This window comes from Mus caroli, chromosome 17, assembly GCF_900094665.2.
Source record: "Mus caroli chromosome 17, CAROLI_EIJ_v1.1, whole genome shotgun sequence".
Classification (NCBI taxonomy): Eukaryota; Metazoa; Chordata; class Mammalia; order Rodentia; family Muridae; genus Mus; species Mus caroli.
Window position 1 is genome coordinate 46,748,806 of NC_034586.1, and position 25,623 is coordinate 46,774,428.

At 47.3% G+C, this 25,623-nt stretch overlaps 1 protein-coding gene across 2 annotated transcripts in view; it reads right to left on the reverse strand.

Moving 5' to 3' along the window:
• Positions 1-25,623, reverse strand: part of Rftn1 (raftlin, lipid raft linker 1) — a 198,139-nt gene that overhangs the window by 33,394 nt on the left and 139,122 nt on the right. For both annotated transcript variants that reach the window (XM_021149367.1, XM_029471260.1), the window contains exons 6-7: positions 22,230-22,433; positions 11,234-11,349 (exon numbers count right to left, since the gene is read on the reverse strand). In XM_021149367.1, coding sequence (XP_021005026.1) covers positions 11,234-11,349; positions 22,230-22,433 — 320 coding nt within the window. The remainder of the gene's footprint in view (positions 1-11,233; positions 11,350-22,229; positions 22,434-25,623) is intronic.

Below are 25,623 nucleotides of genomic sequence, written 5' to 3' on the forward strand. Positions count from 1 at the left end.
AAGGAAGGAAGGAAGGAAGGAAGGAAGGAAGGAAGGAAGGAAGAAAGGAAGAAAGGAAGGAAGAAAGGAAGAAAGGAAGGAAGGAGCAAGGCTTCCAGGGAAAGCAGCCTGCTCTAGAAGCTAGAAGTATAACATTTACATAGAGTACACAGTGCAATAGTCCCTCTGGCCACTGTTCAGTCCCAAGCTTTGAGAGTGCCACAGAACCTATCACCTATACTAAGCCCAGCGGCTTATCTGAATTCTTCCACTGCAGATCAAAAGGATCAGGGAACTGAGGGTACAGAGGAGACTCTCAATGACACATATGAGTGACTACCTAGCCATAAGCCCACTTCTTAACTGTGGAGTCATCTTTCCACATTGTCACACTGGGGACCAAGCTGGCAGTGCAAAGCCCTTAGGAGGACAAGCTGCAGCCAAACCACACTATGGCCATGTGACTAGCAATATCCAATACTGCAATATGGCCATACCCAAGCTGACTGCTAGTAAGGAATGTGTGTGTGTGTGTGTGTGTGTGTGTGTACACGTGTGCCTGCCTATCTGCCTGTCTGTCTGTCTGTATGTCTGCCTGCCTGTCTGTTTATAGAAGGTTGGTATGATGGCTCAGTGGGTAAAATGTGCTTGTGGCTAAGCCGGGGCAACCTGAGTTTGTTCCCTGGAGCATACATAATGAAAGGAGAGGACAGACTCCTTCCAGATGTCCTCTGACTTCCACAGGTGTGCCACAGTATGTACACACCCACACATACACATACACATGGAGCATAAAATACACGGACACATAAAGTCAGGTGTTAAAAAGTAAATTCAAGGTCTTACAGAATCATTTCCTACCGTTTTAATCTCAAACACACCAGGGCAGCTGGAGAGCGAGGCCACCCTAACACGTGCTGTCTTGAGAGTTCACTCTGTGCGTCTGCTTTGTGGTGAAGACGGAACCCTTCCACCTGCCCACCCAACTGCTGCAGCTATAGCTGCTGGTTCTCAGAGCCTGGGGCCTGGACCACCCATTATTCTCGGGCTTTGCACTGCACCTCTGGCTGAGTCTCCATATTCTAGGATTTAAATGGATGTTAGCTAAAGCCAAGGCCTTACAATGAATCTCATGGTGGGTGTGGGTGCTCACAACATCCACTGCTCGCTGTTTCCTCCTGAGAAACTGATACCCACCTTCCTGCCATTCAGGGCGTACATAATGGTTCTATTTAAAGATTTTATTTTTAAATGTGTGTGTCTGTATATGTGTGGTAGGGGTGTGTGCAAATACTGGTGATGGCCAGAGAATATGGGATGCCCTGGTGCAGCTGTTACAGGCAGTCATAAACTGCCTGACACGGGTGCTGAGAACTGGACTCAGGTCCTCTTCGAGAGCAGTGCTCCTTAACCACTGAGCCATTACTCAAATCCCAAGTAACAGTTTTTAAAATTGAGGCTGGAGAAAAGGCTCAAGCAGGTGAAGGTGCTTGCTGGGCAAGCATGAAGGTCTGTCTGACTTTGAATCCCCAGAACCCATATAAAAGCCAGATGCATAGTGCAAGCACCCGCAAAAATCATCCTGCCCCTACAGGGAGATGGGAAGTGAGAAAGGCCAGTGCTGCAGTGAGTGGCAGTAAACAAGAGAGCCTCTATCCCAAACAAGGTCAAGTATGAGATCACCTGTTGGGGCATTGGGCTATGCACAGACAGGCTGGTCTCCAGTTGAGCCGAGATCTATACACCGGAAGGGTGATAATTCACCTACATGACATGGTAGGCCTCCCCTCATGCTCCTGGAACTCTGGCTCCTGCCTAAGCTACCACCCTCCACATCTCCCACAAGAGAAGTATGGCTAGCAGTCACTTAGGAAAGTCCCAAGCTTCTGACCTTCAGGCTAAACTCCTCCCCAGTTACCTAGTAACAGTAAGATTAGACAGCATACTTTAAAAGGGGCTATTTAGCCTCTCCTCGCTCTCTCTTACTTCTCACTCTCACCCCCCCCTCTCTTGTTTCTCTTTGTCTTCTCTTCTCCTCTCTCCCTCTTACTCTCTTTCTCTCTAGCCTTTCCTCTCTCTCTTTTCTACCTTCTCTCTTTCTCCCTATCTTTCTGTAATAAAGCTCTAAAACCATAGAATGCCTCTGCTTCTCAAGGCCCACTGCGCTTGGAGGATGAGATAGGCTTTCTCCTAATGAGCCATTTCTAATGGCCCAATGAAAGGCCTTCCTGTGCTCCAGTCAAAATCTGCTGCGTTCCCTCTCGCTGGTGTGGGAACCTCTCCTCCCTCATCCCTCTCTCCTATAACCCTGGGGCTTTAGGAAAGTAGCCCCAGGGCTCCCAGGTTGGGCTGCCCCCTTGTCCACCCCCTCACCCCCCACCCCCGAAGAGTATGTCAGAGTCTTGGATGCCCATCATGGGATGGAATGGAGAGCATATGGCAGCTCTCCCACATTCGTCTGTCCAGAGCATAAATGGAACTCTGGCGGGATGTGGGTTTTTCCTCCCCTCTTTCCCCAGGGCCCCTTTTTAGTTCCTACAATCATCTCCTCAGGTTGTCCTCTCCCCTCCACACAGTATGCACATGCCCATATTCTCACACACAAGTGCACTAAGCACACACACACACACCACCACCACTGCATTTGTTGCAGGATTTGAACCCATGGCCACTTCTGATACCCTCTCTTCCTCTGCAACGAGACTCTAAACCCATCTTCCCCTATCTCCAGCAGAGTGGCATGCCTGCCTCTGCCTTGCATCAGCATTAAAATGTTCCTGTGATTTCAGTTTCCCTCTCTCTACAGGAAGCTTGACAAGGATGAGAAATTATCCATGGGTACGGAAGGGCGGGAGGTGGGAATCCATTTTTAATGCCCACGTTCCTTCTCTTCCGTTAGAGAATCAATCCTGAATTTCAGCCGTTGATCACATCCTCACGGCTGCTGACACACAGTAGGAACTCAGTATTTATTTGCTGAATGAATTTTTCAAAGGATTTCATGGCTCATATCTGAAGTAAAAACACGGATGTCAGATATAACAAAATGGAGTTTATAAAAGAAATGTTCAGACAGATTAAAAGTCACATTCTTCCTTTAACTGTTCTACAAGCCAAGCTGGCTAACCTTAGTAGGCCCTTTCTTCTTAAACACCTTCCTCGAAGCAATCATGGGAGAACCACTCTCCAGTGGCAAACACTCCTGTCCTAGTTAATAGCCTCTTTGATCTCAAAGAACTTGGATTCCTGAAAGTGATGTTAGTTTGTAACTCAGCCCTGGCCCAAAGTACCAGAGCAGGTGTTCCAGAGAAAGGCTTGACTTGCTGTAAGGATGGACACACAGAAGAGAAGGAATTGTTTGTGTTTGTCATAGTTATCATGTTTCTATGTGATGCCTGGGACCTGTACAGCCACCTTGTGACTAGGGTCATAAGGGAAGACAGGGTAGATAGGCCAAGAACAAGGAGCAGAAAGGTTCCCAACCCCCTGGTGATAGCCTCTAACTGTTGAAAAGACTGACTTTGTCACCTGTCCTAACCACACTCCAAGCTTGTTGCTCTGGGTGACAGAATGAAATTCTATCCCTGAGAAACCACTTCTAGTCGGCCCTCCTGCTGTCTGTCAGCAGCAGAAAACCTCCTGATGGACACACAGGAACATGGTCTTGTTCTCATCTTGGAACTTCCGCCCCAAGCTCTGTTGGCTTCTCTTTCCCATTGCCACTCCCACCCCAAGCCATACAAGGTTAGAAGCTCATGCTTTGAGATCAGACCCTGATGAATCCCTAATCCCCAGCTCCCTTCTCTTGCCTCAATTATCAGGTTTTCCTGACTCTCTTTATGTAAACTCACTGATGAGTTCACTCTACAGCAGCCTTGGGGACACATCTGGGGACAGTGTGCCAGTTTCCCAGGACAGAATGTTGGCAGAGCATGTACCCAATACACATGAAGCCCTGAGTTTATGCCCCCGGGCACTAGGATGTAAAAGAAGCCTTTGAGACTGGCAATGCTTCTCCTCACTGGCAGCATCATTCTGCGTGGAACTGTGTTAAGAGTTCTGAGCAATGTCCGCAGATGAGTCCGATGTCTGCAGCCACCCTGGTACCTGTGTATACTGTGATGAATTTTTGGAGAACCGGCTCCTATGATTATGGAGGCTGGCAAATGCATGAGTTCCAGGGGTTGCAAACTCCAGATAAGACCAGATACTGCAGTTTAGTGGAAACAGAATTCCTTTTGAGGAAGAGTTCAGTCCCTTCTGGCCTTCAGCTGATGAGGGGAGGACCAGCCATACTCTGAAGAGCTGTGGACTTAACAGCCCCCTGATGTGCAGGTTTAACTATATCTGAAAATACCTTCACAGCAGCATCTCGCTGTTTGGCCAACAACCAGCTAGCACAGCCTAACCACACCAACACAGGATACTGCCAACAAAACAGTCTGTGTGATTCTGTTCCTTCAACACCTCCCGTGACCCTTCTTTGTCACTGTGTGCAGAGTAATAAGAGGTTGTAACAGCAAGGACACCATGGGGACAGGGACACTGCAGCGACCGATTCGTTTCTCTCCTTTAGGCCCATCACTGACTCTGCTGGGATCACATCCTTTCTTTGTACCACTTTACAAACACATGTGTTTGTGTCTCTGGGGCTGGGGTGGGGTGGGGGGGGACAAATGTGAGAAAAGCCTTACTTATATTCTGTAAGGTTCCTCTATTTCGGTTGAACAATCCCTAAACTACAGCTCTTTGGGCTACATAACCATTGCACCTTGCTTTGCTACATGCCTGCCCTCCCCACCCTGCTGACCTCTAGGAATGTCTGGCCAGGAGAGATGTCAACTGGTCATGATCATTAACATTCTTTTTGATTCATTTACTGTATCCTTTGGCAACTGACAATTATGAACCTGAAAGGGAAACTTTCCTCTTCCTTTGGTTTCTAGACTAGAGACTTCTCTACAAAATCCCATCCCCACCCCAGGAAAAATCTTGTACTGTCATTTGGATGATCATTCCCTAACCTGCCTTTCATCCTCTCTGAAGAGCTTGGAAATGGGAGGTACAGAGTTGCTAAATTGGAGGTGGGTACTTCAAAGTTTAATAGATGCTGGTGATCTGCCTTCCAAGGCATCCTTAACTTTAGAGATGAGCCCTACCGTCCAGGAAAGATGTTCAGCTGTTATGATCCATGGTCAAGGCGGTAGGGGTGGGGTGGCGATGGGGGTGGGGGTGAGACATGGGGTTGGATAAAAGCCAACACGGACCTGAGGTTCCAAGAGGAACCTGTCCAGGCCTCCTGCATGCTGTGGCTTGCTCTAGAGTGGGGAAGGACCAAGTTGCCACTGGAGAGAGAGTTGTATCTTACTTCCTCATCCTTTCATAAGAATGACGATTCACAGAAAATCATCTAAACCACAGGGGAAAGGCAGATACCTCCTGACCGGGGCACCCAAAGCTATGATTTTAAACCAAGACCGTTTTCTTGGAGAAAAATCATGGCAATAAAAAAAAATATATGCCAAAAATTTTAAAAAGAACAAATATTGGCTCTTTTGTCAAAGCAGAAAGTGGTTAAATTCTAGATGCCACAGGAATGGAAGTTACACTCTGATAAACTCATGTGGTAAACCCTCACATGAATATTTAAAGAGCTCGCTGGGCTCTCTCACAAAGGAAGACTGATGCCCAGAGCTCTGAAGGAGGCCACAGAGGACAAGTAAGCGGAGCAGTGACATTGAAGGCGGGGTTTCTGGATGCAGGAGAGGGGCTTACAGGGGCAGCATCTCATTTGGTCTCTCAGGGCTGCCTGGAGTGAGGTGGAGATCTCCTGCGGTGGGTCAGAAAACATGTCTGAAACTGAGGCACAGTTCGGTCCCCCTGGAGACAGGAGACAAGTCTCTGGGGCACGTCAATGGATACGCCACCCGTTGCAACACTGGGTTATCAGTCACTGGTGTGCCTGCCACCTTATACATGAAACCTTCCAAGACACCAACGCTCGATGACCTTCCGACGTAAGACATCGTAACCCTGACTTGAAATGTTTCAACAGAAGCCAGGTGTGAGGGCGCAGGCCTGTGATTCCAGCACAGCACGAACACCTCAGAGTTCAAGGACAGCCTGGACTACAAAGGGAAAACCTGCTCTTGAAAACTCAGGGCTGGGACTGAAGCTCACTAGCTGCGTGTTTACTTAGGCCCTGGTCTCATCTCCTAAACCACTAAATGAATAAATTGATAAACTGCCCAAAAAGGGTGTGGTTTTTTTGTTTTTTTGTTTTTTGCTTTTGTTTTTACAGAGAACTAAGGCAAGCCTTTTCAAGGCTAAACTAAATTTTCAGAAAACTAAGTTGAACTTTTCTGAAGGCTAAACAATTTGCAATACAAACTTGAGATCTGGAACGAACATCCAGGTCTCTCTCTTCAGTCCAAACTGGCCAGCACTGTACTCTGGTGTGCTTTACACATGGTGATGTGAGATTCCATCCAGGAAACCCCAGTTCAGCAGCGCTGGCAGACAGATGTGGCAGGCAGATGTGTATTTGGCTCTTATTCCTTCACTTTAGCTGACTTTTCTGTAAACATACCAGCCACTGTGCCAGTGGTTATCAACTGTAACTGCTTTCCCAGGGTGCCGGGGCTGGAACCCAGGGCCTTATGCATAGTGGGCAAGTGTTTCACCCTTGAATGGCATTCACGGTCACTCATCTTTACGAGACGGGATTTAGCTAAGGTGCCTGGTCTAGCCTTAAATTCTGTAAGCCAGGCAAGCCTTGAGCCTGTAATACTCTTGCATCAGCTGCCTGAGTAGTGGGATGGTCACACTGAGACCTGGTTCATCCATGCATCTTCTGCCATCTTACCTTCCTATCTAGCCCCAGACATCATGAGATGCGCTGAAGAACCAGAACACACGCCAGGGAAAGGGCAATGTTAGCACTTACTGATGTGAAGGAGAACTCCTGGGAAAAGCCCACGTCTGCAGACACTGGCTGACTGATTAGAACTGAGTCATTGTGGAGAGCCAGGAGTGTTGTCAGTCCAGGGGCTAATCCCCTTATCTTGGGCCAGCTTCCGGCCCTGTTTTGTTAGAACTAACATCCTGAGATTAATAGATAAAACCCTTTTAAATTCTATTAATTTAGCGGGGGGGGGGGCTGCTTCCACCAACCCTAAAGTTGCCAAGGTTAGCATTACTATCTCATAGCATCTTAGCTTATAGATGAGCTTCCTCTGTCTTGCTGTGACCTCTCTGGTGTACCCACCAATATATTTTAAACTTGTCTCAATGGCTTTCTTTGTCCTGTAAAACTATAAAACTTCACAAAACTGCTTCCACGTAGGGATATGGAACTTGAGGTAACTTAAATCTGTGTTTCCCAAGCCATGTTCTCTCAAAACTGCTCTAGAACAAATTCTCTCTTACTCCCTTTAAGATGAGAGCTGTGGTTTTTGTGTTGGCAATGGCGTCTAGCTTCTTCTGTGCCACCACATCCACACACACAGACCCTAAGAGGCCCTTAGTCCATCCACCTCTTTCTTTCTCCCTCTGTCTTGCTCTGCATTTGCTTTTTTGACCAATTACCCTTTCTATTCAGACTCTAGGTTGGAAATTCCCCCTACAAATGTCCTACAGGGACGCTCAGCTTCCTTCCAGCCATGGCTTTACAACCAAAGGTGACAACAAAACTATTTTCTTTTTCTTCCTTTGAGACCTGGTTTTAGTACAGACCCTGGCACCGTCACCCCTGGCAATTCCTGTAGTTGTCCCCATACACTCCCTAGCCAAAATTCTTTTTAGGCTAAGACCAAGGCTGTAGGTGGAGACGCATGTCATGAGTGACAGCAAGCAACTGATGGGCTACTGTTTAATAGTAGTTCTGTGGGCTGTCAGTCGTGGGTTCTCACTGTACTTTCTCCTTGTGGGTGGGGTGGGGATTAAAATAGAGTTTTACTATTTAACCCAGACTGGCATTGTAGTCTAAGCAATCCTCCAGCCTTCCTCCAAGAGCTGAGATTATAGGTCCAGGTCACGACACTAGACTAGAGTTTCTTTAACATCTCAGCTCTGCGACATCATTGCCAGCATCCACTTACCAAACTGAAAAGTCAAAAGGGAAGGGAGTGGTTTCCCTCTCTACGCTGAGCAGTTGAGCTGGGAACTGGGGGGACCTCGCCTGCCTGCACAGGTTCCTGGTCAGTTTCCTGCTCTTAACAGGTTACATTGTCTCAGAGCTGAGAGCAGTCAGCCAGGCTCCCTGGTGAAAGTGTGTGTGTGTGTGTGTGTGTGTGTGTGTGTGTGTGTGTAAAAGGAAAACAAAACATAGTGACAGAACTGGAACAGAGCTGAGGGCAGGGCCGGGAATAAAGGGGTAGATCAGATCTCACCAGTAAGAATGAGAAAAAAGCTGACAATAACATCTCAGAGCCATGCGACAGGCCTGGCAGAAATGAGGATATTCTAAAGAAACATTTGTGGCTCTCCATCAGAAACAACGGACCCCAAGGAAATAGGAATTCCCCTAGGAATTTCATGCTGGGAAGGAAAAGGCCCCAGCCACAAAGGAACTTTTCTCCCCAATAGAGATTTTACACAAATCTACCTTACCACTTTACAGGGCAAGACTGAAGACCAGGCAAGACTGAGGACCAGACGGTGATAGGCAAGGTGGGTGGGGTCACACCTTGACCATGACTGAACAGATGGTGTCTTCGTTTGCTTCCTATCGAGTGAGTCATAGGAAGGTCACTAACAAAAGCAACTTGTGCAGTAAAGGGTTTGTTTGACTTCACAGTTCACAGTCTCTCATTGAGGAAGTCAAGTCGGGGCAGGAACCCCAGGCAGGAACCAGAAAGCACAAAATGAAGAGGCGGCCACGGAGGTATGTGTGCTGGTAACTGGCTTGCTCCCCTTGGCTTGCTTAGCTAGTTTCTTACATACCTCAGGACCAATCTACCCAACCACGACACCACCCACAGCAGGCTGGACCCTTCCACATCTATCATCAATCAAGAAAGGGCCCCGCAGGCTTGCCTTCCGTCCAATCTGACAGGGGCATTTTCTCAGACGAGGCTCTCTTTGCTCAGATGTGAAGTTGACAACAATCTGACCAACACAGCCCTCACCTCTTCATCTTCTTTTCAATATGGCCACAGTGAATAAATTTCCTGGTTTTGTTTCTTTTCTCTGGACTATACTATCAATCTGACCCTTGTAATTGATCTGACTCTTCTAATTGGCTTATTGAACACGGATGGCTAAACCTGACTTGGGGCATGGGTTGCAACCCCCATCTTTGATACTATCCAGACCCCAGGAGGTTAGGGGCTAGCCTGGGAAGACAGTGCTTGTCATAAAACAGGGTCAACTGGAAGCAAAGAACTGTTGTGTTTGGAGCTGGCAGGCTGATGGGGCTACCGCCACCTGCAGCAGCCTCCCTCGGGGCTGCAATGAAGGGCATTGGAGAGCTCCAGCAGAGAGCCTATGTGTGACTCTGTAGCCTCTCACAGATCTCAGATGACAGAATTCTAGGACAGATGGCACCCTAACCCACATTTCCCCAAGGAAGTTTACAGGCCTCGGTTACTGAGATATCTGAAGGTTACCTTTCACCGGCAAGCTGCCCTCCCCTCTTCCTGGTAATGCAATATTTCCCCCATTTCTCCTGCCAGGATTAGAGGCAGCCTGACTACAATTACATATTATGACTTTATAGCCTAAGATCTTCCCCTTTTCAAATCTGTCAGAAAGGACCCCGCTCTATCACATGGGCCTGAACCCCTGACAAGCTACCCACCTATAGCACGTACGTCTACAGTGCTACTAACTAATACATTTCTTACCCAAAAGGATTATCTGCCTCTGTGTCCCTTTGAAATCCAATTTCATCACCTTTCAGGTCCAGGCTTAAGGAGGAAAAAGCTTTCTATAGGCCAAATAGTGGTAAGGGAAGATATAGCTGGACTCAGGGCAGCACAAATGGGTTCAAGCTCACCCATGTGTCCCAGAGAAGTACTGACTATGGTGCAGAGTGGGTGTCTGATGGAGCCTCTTCAGAAGGCCAAGCCTTCTGCTATATTGTCCCTGGCGGGATGTTCACTGTGCTGGTAACAAGCTCAAAGGGCAGGAATCCTCAGAGTTTCATCTTTCAACCAGCAGAGGCAATCCACCTAACAAGGTAGTAGACACGCAAATCCTTGGGCCTGACCTCAGAGATACTGTTAGAGACAGTATTCTGTGCCCTACCTAAATTTACTCTCAGTGCAGAGTTGAGGCCTCTAAAAGGCAATTATGGTTAAGTACGGTCACAAGAGCGGCTCCCTGATCCATTAGGATTCATGTCCTATGAGACACCAGAGAGCTCATTGGCTCTTGCTCAGAAGCAGGCTCCGAGTGAGTAGCTGTCTACAAGCCAGAGGAAAGCCCTGAAAAGAAGCCGCAGGAATGGAAGCCCGACCTTGAACCTTCCAGTCTCCTGAAAGGTCAACATCCCATCTGTGGCATGGTGTTATAGTGTTTTCAGATGAGAGGAAACTTCTAGGGTGGGGTTCAAACATCTGTGCTTGAGAAACTATGCATAAGCCTTAGACACATGGTCACTCTCAAGGGACACTGGTCTAGTGATGGCTGAGACAGGCTTTAAACATCCATACTTCATGGTTGGAGAAAATCAAAGAGATCTTAGAGAGAAGACTATTCCAAAGATACGGGACTTGGATTGCCCTACCCAGAGCCAGTGGCTTGCTCATGGTCATCACTCTTCAAATATCGCCTGTGGTATCTGGCACAAAGCCTGACCGTGAAAAAGGTATTCACCTCATTCGCTCACAGAGGACTGAGGGCTCCTGTTCTTTTCTTCCAAGGAGGGCTTGCAGTTGATGGCCAGAGATGCTACCTCTGAAAGCCTAAGCTAGCTCTTACTATGACAGTGTTATGAACAGGCCTCTTTATTCCATCTGTGTTTACAGTGATATGCAAATTAACAGTAGGTGACTCTCTCTTTCCACCCAATGGTCTGACATATGCAAAAATACATGCTTTTCTTGTAGAAAGAGAAAAGCAGAGTCCTCCCTCCCCATCCTGGAAGCAGAGTATAAAAGAATTAAGAGGGTACCCCCACCCCAGGGTTTACCCAGGTGAACTCCCTTTCAGAAGAAAGGCACAGCTGGACACCAGCCTTGCAGTCAGCTGGAGCAAGCCTGAAACAATCTCTCCCCAGACAAAAGCAGCAACAGGGCAGCTCCACACTTACTTCTAGGACTGTCCATTGTTCCACAACAATAGCGTCATAGCCCTGTGTGGTTCTGTTATCTTCTGTGGAAACAGCTTCAAAGATGAATACTCCATCTGTCAGGCCATAGAAGGAATCTGTGGAAAGAAAAACAACAACAACAAAAAACGGTTGGGGGGGGATGTAAGCTGTCTGTGGTAGAAGTCTTACGAACGGTAAAAATCTTCACCACTGCATTCATTAATAATCCCAATCAGAACATCTTTTCTGAGCGTTAATTAAAGACGGCATACACAGCCGCAGAGTCTAGCCCCATCAGAATGAATGAGACTAATTTACCTCACACTTTTGAATAATATCCTTGATTTTATGAGCCCAAATTTCATCGCCGGCAATCACCATCAGATTCACGTGCCTACCTTCCTGTTCATGCTCCAGTGTCAGGATGCACTGGGAAGAGCTCACCCAGGGCAAAACACAGCCCCTTACACAGATATTAGAAAACTGTATTTAGATAAAGGAGCATTTTTAAAAGGCAGGACAGATGGAAGACGCCAGCATATCTGAGCTTGTCACTTGTGCTTTGATTCTGGGGTGTGTGGTGTGGTTGCTGTACCAGGGCTGCTTCTTGCAGCCTTGTCCAGAGCCAGGAGAGGGCTTCCCAAATGATTCACCACTGATAGTGTTCCTGGGGCACTGCCAGACAAGAGAGTGGGTCCTGTGTACGCTGCCGCTCGACAAGCCTACTTGTTATGTGTTCTGTGTGTTACAGTGTTATGTGAGAGTATCTTACTGATGGGGTCTAAAAGAGCACGGGGCAGAGCCTCTGCCACACCAGACATGTGCCTTCTGCCGCCTTTTAAAATGGTGCAGTCTGTCCTTGATTCGTTTAGATGAGACTAGGAGAAAGAAGAGTAAGTTAAATGCCGGTGGCCTGACTCCAGGCAAGGGTCCCTTTTAGAGATAGTCGTCTCACTCATGAAACTAGGATCTGGATGGATGGCCCTTTTTGCCCTACACTCTGTTGTGCAAACCTTGCTCAGTCTCAGTGAACTGAAGCCCTGAGCCCAGGCTCGGTCTCTGGAAGAAGGGGAAGCTCTGGGGAGCTCTGCTTGCTCCTCTTACTCCAGATAAGCACACAGGGAGAGCCAGGCAGGAAGAGAGGTCCAACCAGAACAAGAACGTGTCAGCACCTGGGGTGTGGGCTTCTAGCCTCAAGAAACAGGGAGAACTGTGTGCCGACTTATGACTGAAGCCACCTACCCTGTCGGCTTACACGCATTGGCTACCCAGCTTCTATGGACATTTTGGGGTTCTGAACTCAGGTCCCCATGTATGCCAAGCAAAAGCTCTGCCCATCAAACCTTATCCCGCACCCCAGTTTAGTAGGTTTTTTAAGTGTTTTATAAATAATGCTTACAGATAGGTCTTCTTGATGGACTCCGATCATTGTTAATGCGAGACTAAAGAACCAAGCTGGGAGGGCGTGCGGAAGATGGGCTTTCTGGGGTAGGCTCTTCAGACTTGGTTAAATGGCTCTCGAACGAGAGCTGTGCAGATAACATTCCTTTCAACACTGTCAAGAGTTCCTCTGCACTCCTACCGCTGCAGGCACCGAGCATTTTCTTTTCAAAATTTGCCAATTTGATAAACAAAAGAAACTGATTTTTTTTTTCAACATTTAAGAGCTATGGAGAATTAACATCCAGTTTGGGGTCTTTGTTCATGTCTATTGGGATTTTAGAGGTTTTAGGCATTGAGAAAAAACTATAGGTAAATAAATAGTCAGCGCGGCCCTTTATTTATTTTTGTGTTGCAAATAACTTTCTCTTCTTGCTGGCTTTTTTATTTTATTTGTGGAGAACATACAGTTCTACGTTGCTGTGTGTTGACAGTTTTGAGTCCTTTTCTTTGAGACTTAGAGCAAACACTGGCACTTCCATGAATGTCAGAGAGAGTCAAAGGCCTTCTGGTTTGTCTCCCTTCCCTTTCTGTAACAAAGAAAATTATCATGATTGTGATTTATCTTATTACAAGATGTTCTTCTCAAACAGTCATTGAAAAGTACCAGTGGGTCTTGCTGGGCAGCCAGCCTAGTCAGAATGGCAGGTCAGGCTCTGTCAGAGACTGGTTAAAAAACATGGCAGAGTGGTGGAGGCAGACACCTGAAGTCAGTGACCTGTACATATTACTCCCATACACAGACAGGCCTCTCTCTACTTGCGCTCTCTCTCTCTCTCTCTTCACACACACACACACACACACACACACACACACACACACACACACGCCACTACATAATCTAGTCATCATAGAAAATATTTAATGATCAAATTCTGTATTATCCTAAAAAAAATACCCTGGGAATTTAATCAGAGAATACTTAAGAAACAATATTATGGGGGAAAAATACAGACACAAAAGTGTCATTTGGGCCAACTGTGAATTTTAAAAATTATTTGTGTGTCTGTGTGTATGTGTGTGTGTATGTGTGTGTGTATGTGTGTGTGTATGTGTGTGTGTATGTGTATGTGTGTGTGTGTATGTGTGTATGTGTGTGTATGTGTGTGTATGTGTGTGTGTATGTGTATGTGTGTATGTGTGTGTGTGTATGTGTGTATGTGTGTGTGTGTATGTGTGTGTGTGTGTATGTATGTGTGTGTGTGTGTATGTGTGTGTATATGTGTGTATGTGTGTGTGTGTATGTGTATGTGTATGTGTGTGAGTGACTACAGAAGATTTGGGGTCTAAGCTCCTAACTGCTGAGCCCTCGCTCCAGTCCCAAGTTGCATTTTGCTTTTTTTTTTTAATGAAAAACATTTAGATTTATAAACTTGGAGAAAAAAATCAAAAGTGGTCATGAGCGGTGGAGTTAAGTATAATTAAAATTTTATTTTCAGTCTTCTTGCAAGATTAATAAAGGGGGCAACATGGGTAACTAGGTATTACAGAAAATAATAAGTTCTTTGGTCGTCTTCTACGCGTCTCTTGAAGGAAGAACTATGCTCAGAGTTTTAGAAAAAAATGGAGGTACAAACAATAAAATTAACTTCCCTGAGTGACTCCTAGAAATGAAAGACTGGACCTCCAAAAAGCACGTGGAAACACCGTGCTCACCCCGCAGAACCTGCCCCACTCCCTCCTTCATTCGGACATCTATTGAATCTGGCCATTATAGGCCAGCCGTGCTCTGGGGAGCTGGTGAGCAAAACACAGTCCATGCAACCGTCGAGCTTACCAGGCTCTCTCACTAGGAGAGAGGGTCAGCAACAGAACTGACAAGCAGAAATGTAAACGGGGTGAGGGAGCGAAGGCGGAGGCCATGGAGGTGGCTGTTTATCAAAGGCATGTTTAAACGAGGGCTCCCTGGTCTGAGTAGACACATTATGGTGGTTAGCTCTGTACACTGGACGCCGTCAGAAAGTGTCAATCAGGCACTGTCTAGGCCAGGTTGGCCTGTGGGTGCTGGGGTATTATTAGCTTGAAATTACTTTGAGAAGAGAACAGGTGCATACTGTGGGTGGCATTCTTTCCTTCACAGGGAATGCCCAAGTGTATAAGACTGCAGCGATCTGGAAATGGGCACAGGCGTGCACTGGATCTGTTCTCGGCTCTTTGCTGGGGACATGTGTAATCTGACTACTGCTCTGAGTTCCTGCGTCTTGACTCCTCGGCTAGGATGGACTAATCTGGCATGGTGAGCCAATAAACCTTAGGATACTTTGTCTGGTACTTTATTACAACGGGAAAAGACACTAAGAGATAAATAGATGCACTAAGCAAGCAAGTCATACGGATTTATAGGGTTTGTGAGTTCCTGGCAGAAAGGGGGGGCGCCTGCGTGCAAATTCAGAGCTGGGGGTGGGCATTCAGTTACAGAGGTCATGCAGAATCCTAAGAAGAGATTTGGGGCTCAGGTGACTGGTGGGAAAAGAACTGTCAGGAGACTGTCTCCAACTGGCTCAGGTAAAGTGATAACAGTAGGTGAGAGGCAGAGCCGGGGACCATGTGTGTGGTTGAGTTTGACCACCTATGTCTCTGTTACCACTTTGAAAGGACATGCCTTAGGTAGCCAGTTGTTTCCAGGAAGACAAAAGAGATATGAGACAGATCTGACCCAGTGGAGCTAATGAACTCGGGAATGGCTAGTTACACGGCATTACTGTGGCCATTGCTGACTGATAAGCAATGTTCACCCTAGACAAAGTGAATGAGACCAGTGTGCTTGCTCAGCTTGGGGTTGGACCTTGTCTTGAATGATAAAGATGCTTGAACAGCCCAACTGAGTGATGATTATGGGAGCAATTCTTGGAGCACCTGGAGCTTTGTCCACACTCCTTTCATTAAGTCCCCCCTGAGTGAGCCAACATTTACTTATTCCCCAGTCTGGAGTCTACCACGAACCCTCTTCAGCAAGGGACAAGCTTCCAGAGTTGTCCCTGAGTGTTAGCATGCTGGCCTCTAAAGGACATTTAACACAGATAACCAGGGAGAAACATTCTGCAGCTGAACAACTTCATAGGTACCCTGGGACCCCAGGATAAGCATGGCCCAAGGTCCAGTTTAATTTTAAGTTCTCAGCCTCACTCCAGGGGAGAGTCCCTGCCACAGAAAAAGCACCCAAGCTCCTTAAGATGAGCTTCCTCATTCCTGATGTATGGGTGTTCAATGCTGGTAGAGACACAGTAGTTCCTTCAGGATTGTGCAGCACAGTACACAACAGTTGCTCTAGACTTCTACACAATGTCAGAGGTGGCTCTTTGCCTCTGCAGGGTCTGTTTCTGTGGAATTAACCAAGAGTAGACAGAAAATCTGTGTTGAACAAAACCACCCCTTTCTCTGCCATTATTCCCTAAGCAATATGGCATAGCAAACCACTTACTCTGCATTTACATGGTATTAAATATTATAAGTCATCCTGGGGTGATTTAAAGTACACAGGGGGGCTATATGTCGTCAGTACATGCACATCTGCCGATCTGAGCATTTGAGGAGTTCCCTGAACCAAACCCCATAGATACTGAGGGATGGCAGCCACCTGCTTTCCAAAGCCTATGGCTACAACTTCTCAATGGAGGCCCCCAGCCCTTTAAAGTGCATTCTGGACTCTTTAAGTACTAAAATGTCCGATTCACAGAAAGTCATATGATGGTCTTCAGACTGTCAACAGTACAGCAGAGTTGAGACCCCAAGGTGGAAGGAATGAATAGGCTCCTCTAGATGCTCCTCCACCTTTATGTCCCATCCCCCACCCCACTGCCCAGCCACTGTCTGCCTCTTTCTCTTCCCCCATGCCTGCTGCTCTACCTTGTTCTCCTGAGGGTAGAAGGCTGAATCACCTACTTGTCTACAACAAAGAAAGTTCAGAATAGCTGTCAAAACTTGGTCATCTGTAACGGCAGAAAACAAATGTCAATGAAGTCTGGAGGACTGATGGCTGGGCTTTTAAGGAGCCATTGTTTTGATGGACTTGTCTCCTCTCTATCTCAGCCTCCCTGCGATGTCCGTCAACATGGTGTACGCAGGACAACTTCAGAGTGAAGCCTCCTGATGTAAAAAGGTTAGCATCCTCTATGCTATGGAACACATTCCATCCTCACTGTGTCTTTTACTAAGATGCTTTCCTACGGTGCACAAAAGCTATGTGCCGGGGCACTGCATAAATATTTGATGCCGACCTTTTGGCAAAAGGCCACCGTACCATTCCGAGCTTGTGATTTGCAAGAAGGACATGGGAAAAGATCTGCCACATCATCTCTAGAGGTAAATCCTATGTACAATTCTCTTCTGTAGGCATGTGGACCATCAAGTGCAGTTCCAAGATCAGACTGTGGTTTCAGACTGTAAAGTATCTGGGACATGCACACCAGGACAGCTGGTCAATTCAGCTAGTCTAAGTTTTGCAGGTTTAAAAACTAGAGTTATTTGATCTTTGAACAATCTAAGGTAGGACTCAACTGTCCACATTCAGAGGGCCCCTATTTTCCACTTTATGTTGATTTCTGATGATTCCAGGCATGGCCCCACTCTCTGTCTCAGTTAACTATAGCTGCACCAGTAGTTAGGATGTCATGCAATCTCCTTTGAATATAAACACTGCTGAATCACCCCCAGATCACCACTGCTGCCTTCTCTTACCTCCCCCATCCTCGCCCCAGCCCTTCCTGTGATCTGGGCCTGCTACCTTCCTGCATTCTTCTTCAGAGGGCCAGTGAAGGTTCACTCCCCTTCTGTCCACAGGGACTAGCCTTCAAGTTCAATGCCTAACAGACCAGATAAGGATGTGTCTTAATCACTGCCTCGTTATGATGCGATAACCAAACCAAAGCACCATCAAGGAGAGGGCTTGCTTGCCTTAAGGTTCAAGGTTACAGTCTATCATGGGAGGAAGTCATCACAGTAGGGCTTGAGGCAGATGCTCACATTGATTGTGTCCTCAGTCAACGCTCAGCTCATTTTCTCTCTGTGCTAGACAGTCTAGGAAGGATCTCAACCCAGTGAATGGTGCCATTCCCAGTGGGTAGGTATCCCCATCTCAATTAACTTGACATGCACACCCAACACACACACACACACACACACACACACACACACACACGAATAACTTAAAATAAACCTTGTTTTTTAAATTAAACTATTTGTACATCTTTTATATATATTGGCAAGGCCAACTACATATGAAATGTAGTTCAATTCCAGCATAAGGAAGTAGTTACTGAGCCACTCCTTTGAGCCAAATGGCATCTGAGGAAACAGGAACAGGCAATGGATTAGGCTCACAAGATCCTGGGTTATGACTATGAACACTGTACCATGTACCCTCTGCTTTGAAGTTTCAGGTTCAAGATTACAATACTAAAAAACAAGGGGTGCCAGCCCTGTGTAAGTGTTTATACGATATCTGTATGAACTATTTAGGACACAAAGACATGTTATTTGAAATCCATATATTACAGTCTGGATATGAAATGTCCCTGGAAGCCTCATATGTTGAAGGTCTGATTGACAGCTGGTGGGGCTTTAGTTAAGCAACTGGGTCCCATGAAGCTGAGGCTTCATCAATCGATTGGTGCACTGATCAACTCATGTGGGGGGAGCGGGTGGGGAACTGGAATAGGTGGGGCTAGCTGGATGCAGTGGCATGCCAGTTAGTGGCCACCTTGTCCCCAGACCTTCCGAGTTGCATGAGATCATCGGTTTTCCTAGGCCATGACCTCTGCCGTGATCCCTCACCACGGCTCAAAGCCCTGGAGCTGATCAATCACAGACTGAGGCCTCTAAAAGCACAGGCCACAACAGACAGACCCGTCCTGCTCTTAATGATTTACTCAGGGGAGTTGGGACAGTGATGGGGAGTTATCTAAGGCAGTGAACATATTTCTAACTCGTGTAGATGACTGGATCAACTTGTTATCTGAAAAGGTAGCATAAGAACCCATCATTGCTTTGACTGTGTGGCTAATTTATTTGTTTGTTTGTTTGTTTGTTTGAGACAGTTTCTCTGAGTAGCCCTAGCTATTTTATTTTGGAATTGTCTCTGTAGACCAGGCTAGGCTCAAACTCGGGGGGTCTGCCTGAGTGCTGAGGTTAAAGGCACCATGCCTGGCTTTGTCTGTTTGTTTGTGATGGCTAATCTTGGTCAACAACTTAACATGTGGGGTTGGCTAAAACCCTGCTGCTGGGCATACCCAATGAGGCATCTTAAGTTGATTATTAAAATCAGGTGGTAGAGGGACCCTAAATCTGGGCTATCCCTTCTGGTGGCATCCCATTATCCTTCTGCCTGCTAGCACGGGCAAGTTCATCCATCTACTGCTGCAGCCTGCGTTTAACTCAGCTTCTTCAGGACTCCAGAGACTGAGAAGCAGCAGCTCTTCAGCAATCTTCTAGGATCACAGCCCCAGGTCAGGCACAGCAAGACATCCAGCATCACAGACCGACGACATCCAGCACACTAGTTGAACAAGAGACCCTGGCTACCACAGACTAGGATGCATCAAGGAGTCTCAGGATGATTTATTTCTTCAGAAGAGCAGAAATAGGGGCCAGAAAGATGGCTGAGCTATTAGGAGCACTGGGTAGTCTTACAAAGGAGCTGAACTTGGAAGCTCCCACATGGTAGCTCATAACCATCTGTAACTCCAGTTCCAAGTAAAACTGTGCCCTCTTCTAGCTTCCATAAGCACCAGATATAGATATGGTATACATACAAACATGCAGCCAAACATTCATACACATAAAATAAATTGCTTAAAGAAGGGTGGTCAGGAATAGAGATACATCCAGTTAAGATGACCCATAGCATTGGGCAGTGGTGGCGCACGCCTTTAATCCCAGCACTTGGGTGTCAAGAGGCAGGCAGAGTTACGAGTTTGAGGCCAGTTTGGTCTATAGAGTGAGTTCCAGGGCAGTCATTGTTACAAAGCGAAACTCTGTCTCAAACAAACCAACCACCACCAACAACAACACAAAAGTCCTGTCCAATGTAATGGACAAATGAACAGAATATGTCATCTAGAATATAGTCTAGCCAAGTCTTCATTTGGATAGCCTGCAGAACTACCTTCCAATTTATAGGAAACAGTGGCTAGAAAAACAGGCTAAAAACCCACCAAGAGGCACTGCTGAGTGAGTCACTGTAGGAAATCCTTCAGTGGACATTCAACTGTGTTCCCTTCCAGCATCAAGGTAGGAAAATGGCTCTTCCAGCAGAGAGAGTGCCAGGGGGTTACAGGAGGAAATTACCACAGACAAGTAAGATAAGTGGGGGGCCAGCCCAGAACACAGGGCCTTGAAGTGAGCTCCAAGGCAGGAAGGGGAGAGAGAGCAGTGACTACACAGCTTCGGGGCCCACTGACAGTGGCAGGGATTTGGCAGGCCCAGAGTCAGGCTCTCTTCCCACAAGAGATGAGGTATCTCAGATGTAAGCGTCCAGTCACCTGCTGACCTTGCCCTTGGCTTCTGGAACCTACTTAACTCTCCCTGCAACACCAGCTCGGCACAAGGCTGCCCCTTCTCACCCTCCTAGAAACAGACTCACTGGCTGGAGAGCACCCAGTGGCCCACCGCCCACACTGCAAGGGTCATCCCTGATGCTCTCTCTGGTGACTTTGGTGCTTTCCCCTCCCCATTCCCAAGGGTCACCCAAAATCCATCTGAGAGGACAATTTCCAACCAAGATACCTATCCCTTCCCACCTCTCTCCTATTCCATTCCTTTTTTTTTCTCCTTCCCACTTTCTTGACGCCTCCTAGCTGGGAGGACCTGTTTCCATAGCTATCCCACAGACATGGAGTCCCCAGCTCACAGGGTTGCTTTGAGGGCTTCAAGGCACTGCTGTATGTAGGCTGCAGGGAGAGGCAGCAGCAGGTCAAGAGCCATCGTCCTCACGTTTCTCTTCTGTGCCACGTGCCTGTGAGGGCCTTGGAGTTGGACAGATCCCCGATAGACAGATAGGGACTGGGCCTAAATAGATAATAAAGATGGCAGATTTCCCTCTTCCTTGAACTCCTGACCTGACACAAAGGCCTAGCAGCCACTTTCCTGCCTCCTGACCAGTTTGACAAGGTCAAGGCCCCATCAGGCCACGCCTACCTCAATGTTGTTGGCCTATCAGCTTCCCTGTCTTGGGTCAAGCTCACCAATCTTGACTTAAGGGGATGAGGACATCTCAAAGACCACCAAACCCCCAGCTCTCAAAGAAAGAAAAGATTTGGGGGCCCAGAGTGTTCCCTCTGCCCTGCCAGGAGGGTCTTCCTGTGTGCCATACTCCGTGTGTGCGTCTTCATCTCTAATAAAAAGCCCACCCCCTTAAAAGTTGACGCCAGGCCAGACTAACTGTGTCCTCTAGAGTTGCACTCTCAAATCCACTAGACTCACAGAGCTATCCATATTTAAATGAACAAATGTGAAATGAACTGTAAAATTTAGTTTCTAAGTCAAAGGTGTCCAAGATGGCGGGTGGCTATAGGATAGCACAATCCAGAACATTCTACCATCACAGACCATCCTACTGGACAGCACTGCCCTAGATGCTTTTCTTGGTAAATCAGATGTTCAATGTTATTTACCTGCTCATCATGCCTGCTGCTATAAAGGCCCATTGACTATATCACTGTTAGTCAAACAGAAACAAGCAAGGACCTTGCTGCCCATCTTGAGACCCATCTGCTTTGTCATCATCCCAGGCTACGAATCATCCAAAGCCTTCACATTCACAACGACAGGATCTCCACTCTAAGAAGGCTGACCTGGCCCTTCACAGAGAATACAGCATCCAAACTCTACTCCCAGCCCCGCTCCCGTAGAAGCTGCACATCACCAGCCCTGTTGTCAACGGCTGTCAGGCTCTGCTGGGACCCACAGGCTTGTGTCACACCCCACTTCCTAAGGCTTCTGGCTGACTTACACCCCTGCCCGAGCTGGTACGGCAGCCCCACATCTCAAACTGCTTCTTGGTCTTCAAAGGTGGCCATGTTGCCCCCCAAACCCTTTCTTGGCTCAAGAACGTTCCCCACTGTGGACAGACTTTCCTTCTGCCTCAAAAGCTGACATCGATAGTGCTATTTCACGAAGCAAGGCCCTAGAGATGAGCCCACTTCTCAGGCAGCGCACAGGAACATGCGGCCCAGCAGCAGCGCACTACAGCCAGGTGCTGCCATAATTTCCAGCCTTCAGTTTCAAGGTGCTGCTGTTGCTACTTCAGACTGCAATAATGTGTACAAACAATCTGCACTCCTAGAGTGGCATCTAAAGGGCGCCAGGGGTTGGGGGAAGGGTGGAGGGAGGAATTAACAGTTCCAGAGAGTCGCTTTCTTAAAAGCCTCCAAACCCACCATCTTCATTCAAGAAGACACCGGATCACTGCAGAGGGTCTAGCCTTTGTGAGATCTGCCCAAGCTATGCTAATTAGAAATCAAATGCTGTGTGTCTATTGATTATGTGGCTTTCTGGTGGAGGAGGCTGGAAAGAAGAACCAAGATCACAGCAACAAGAAAAGTGGCAAAGCATTCCGTACCGTTGGCCATGCCAAGCTGGAAGACGGCGTTCACCAGCACACCGCCTTTCCGGAAATGGTCACTCATGTGTTCCAGCCAGCTGGCGTCCAGACTGCTCACTGTCTGGCCGTTCTTGGAGACCTGGAGGGGGATGGTGACAGGGTAGTACTGCCGACATTTCTGCTGGCTCTTCGGTCTGTTGAAAAAGGCGAAGATCTCCATCTCTGTTGGGATTCATAGAAAGGATAAAGAGAGAGGTTAGCCCACAGAACCAATTTGCTAAACTGGGTTCAGTGCGTTCTCCCTGGAGCCCGGGAATGGTATCAGCTGGCAAGAGGCCGTTCTCTTGCCAGGTAATAAAACTCACTTTTCAGCAGTAATTGAGGCTGCTCTTGGGGAGTAGGGCCTTGGAGCTTGTGCTTTGGATAGAGGCTGTTGGCTTTTTATTTTTTGAGACAAGGTCTCACACCCTCCAGGCTGGACTCAAACTTGCTTTACAGTCAAGGGTGATCCTGAACTCTGCCTCTGAATTACGGGGATATGTTACCATACTCAGTCAGCATGGTTCTAGAAACGGGACCTAATTCATGTATGCTAGGCAAATAGTCTACATCCCTAGCTGGAACTAGGTTTTGAATCTGAAATATAATTGATAACTCAGAATTAATTTACATTGTTAAGCATCTGGAAGAAGTGTATTTCTAGAAATAAGTAAGAAATAAGTGTTTGCGAAATAAAATGTAGAAGTTAGTCATAAAGGGGGTGGTGGTGGAGATTCGTAAAAAGAAAAAAAAAACACTTCTCTAATTCCAGGAACCTTTTTACATCCCTGAACTTGCTATTTATAAACTGCAGGAGAGTTTCCTGGGGCCAAACCCATAATACTCAATCAAGTACATCAAGTACATTGATATGTAAAAATAAATATGTTCCTGTAAATGGGGGTTCCTGCTTGGAGGAGCAGGTCAGCTCAATCAGCCAGGCGGGCTCTGGGTGTGAAGCTGGGAGCTCTCTACTCTTTCATTTATAGCCCAGAAATCAATAATCCGCAGCAGCCCGCCGCTGACTGCACCTGCTGTTTATGCTGCCAGCCACAGCTAGCAGGAACTGCGGCCAGGAGCAAATACCTGGAATTTCAGTATACACTGGAGAGAGTCTATTTTTTCACCATTCATTTAGTCAAGCCAGGAGAGCTGGCCCAGCTTGGAAAACGTTGCTTGCACAGGCTGGTTAGGAATATGCATTGGTTGCCAAAACATTGTTCAAAGTGATAAGGAAATCCCCACCATCTCTCAAACAGAAAAGGTCATACACAATGACTTAAAGGTCATACACAATGGCTGGCATTAGGGAGAAGCACAAATCATACATGTGTTCTGGAAATGGGACGACGCCTGCACTTAAACTCTGGGATGGAGGCTCCCCAATTTCAGGATTGGGCCATTTGGATGTTATATAAGTACTAGCTGGTGTGTGTGTGTGTGTGTGTGTGTGTGTGTGTGTGTGTGTGTGTGTACGTGTGTGTGTGCCTGTAGTCTCTTTCTCACTTGAGATAGTGTGTGCGTGTGTGCGTGTGCGTGCGTGTGTGTGTGTGTATGTGTGTCCCTCGATAACTGGTTTACAGGCGTGTGTAGCCATACCTCGCTTTTTACCTGGGTTCTGGGGATTCAACGCTCAAGCTCTCATGTTTGTACAGCAAGCACTCTTATCTAGGGAGCCAACGCCACATACACTGATATTTAAAAAAAAAACCTGGCTCAGTTTCCTTTATTAAAATAAAAGGATTTTAAAGGAGAGTTTGTTTCTGGAGCACAGAACAAACCATCCCTGCTTGCTGTACTGGGACCTTAAGTTACGTAACAATCAGGTTCATTCTCAGAGCCCTGAAAAGTTTCTCACGTAGGAGCTTCATTCTAGCACAAAGGAAACCTCCTGGCCCCATCTGATCAAGCATCAGTGAGGTCCCTGAGTCGTGAGACCTGCTGTCACTAACCGCTGAACTGACAGGGGGTTTCATCAAGCTATTCCATCCTACAGAACCAGCCACCTGAATTGTATACAGCCAATGCAGTTCGGTCCTTAGCCCTAACCCAACCTCCCCTTCAGTCCACCTGCCTGACCCAAGATGCTGTATCGACCCCAGAAAAGATTTCAAACAAGAAATCCGGCCCTGGTGCAGGCAGATGCAGTCACCAGACGATGAGAATGGGGTGCTAGAGGAAAATGTGTGAAGTGAGGACCCAAGCCAGGGAATGAGGCTAGGGAGGGAATGGCTGGGTGATGCAGCAGCATCTTCTGGTCCTAGGTGCCTCAAGTTCAGTACAAGCAGCCAAGAGTCTGATCTGGTGTGTCTTAGGATCCTTCAAAGTAGACCCTCCAAGCTTTCCCATGCTGTTCTCAGGCCACATGTGGGCCTGAGCTGAGCTATAGTGCAGATAGAAGCTTGTCTGCATGTATGGAACCAGAGAGCTGGAGCTTGTGAACGAGCCACAGGGATGGCTGGATTTCAGTGTCCAAGGAGAGCTGTGGTTCAGAGGAAACAGAACTGAGAATTGAGTCTGAGTTGTGGGCACCATAAGCCAGACTTGGGGCAGTCAGCTGAGCTGGAGAGCCAGGCATAGCTAGGTGGGGATTGCAAGCTGCTCAAGTCATGGGCAGGGGGAACTGTGATGAATGACTTCCATTAAGGCAGGGCTGCTGGTGCAATGATGGGAAGGTCCACTACATCCCTGAACCTGTGGAAGGCTTCTCACTTGTCACAGGTATGGTGCCATCCCAGGACACCTCTGAGCCAACATGAGGCCACCTGACACAGCAGCTCACGAGAAACCCAGCAGACCCAGACATAAGTACCTCAGCCAGGCGTGACTTCCCACGATACCTGATGCTCTCAACTTCCACGGGCGGTTCAGATGTATCTCTCAGAATCCCTGACAGTGAGTGGCAGAGCCTGGGATCTTTCAGTCCTCTCAGACTCTGGGCTCATGCCCCATTCTAGTAAGAAATTAATTTACTAGAATACAAAGAAGATGCTGGTAGCCACAGTTGGGAACATTTGTTCATGGACTCAGTGGGAGCCTAGAGACATGGCACCAAGTGACTCAGGTGGAGGAGACAGAGTGACAAGGTCTAACTACCTCCATAAACTCCGGAAAGAAAAATACACAGCACAAAAACTCCAGGCCTCAAATCTGACTGCCTGGCACCACAGCCCTGCTCTGTCTGGCACACCCAAATGGTTCTTGCTTCTTGATCAAAGGTATTGTAAGGGGTACTTGGGTGTATCTCACAGTGACTTCATATCATCAGGAAGTCCCCAGACAAGAAGTCCCCTATTAATGAACAAGAAGATCCAGAAAGGTATAATACCTGGACCACCATGCAGGGTTGGGGTCAGTCCACCTGCTCTCCCTG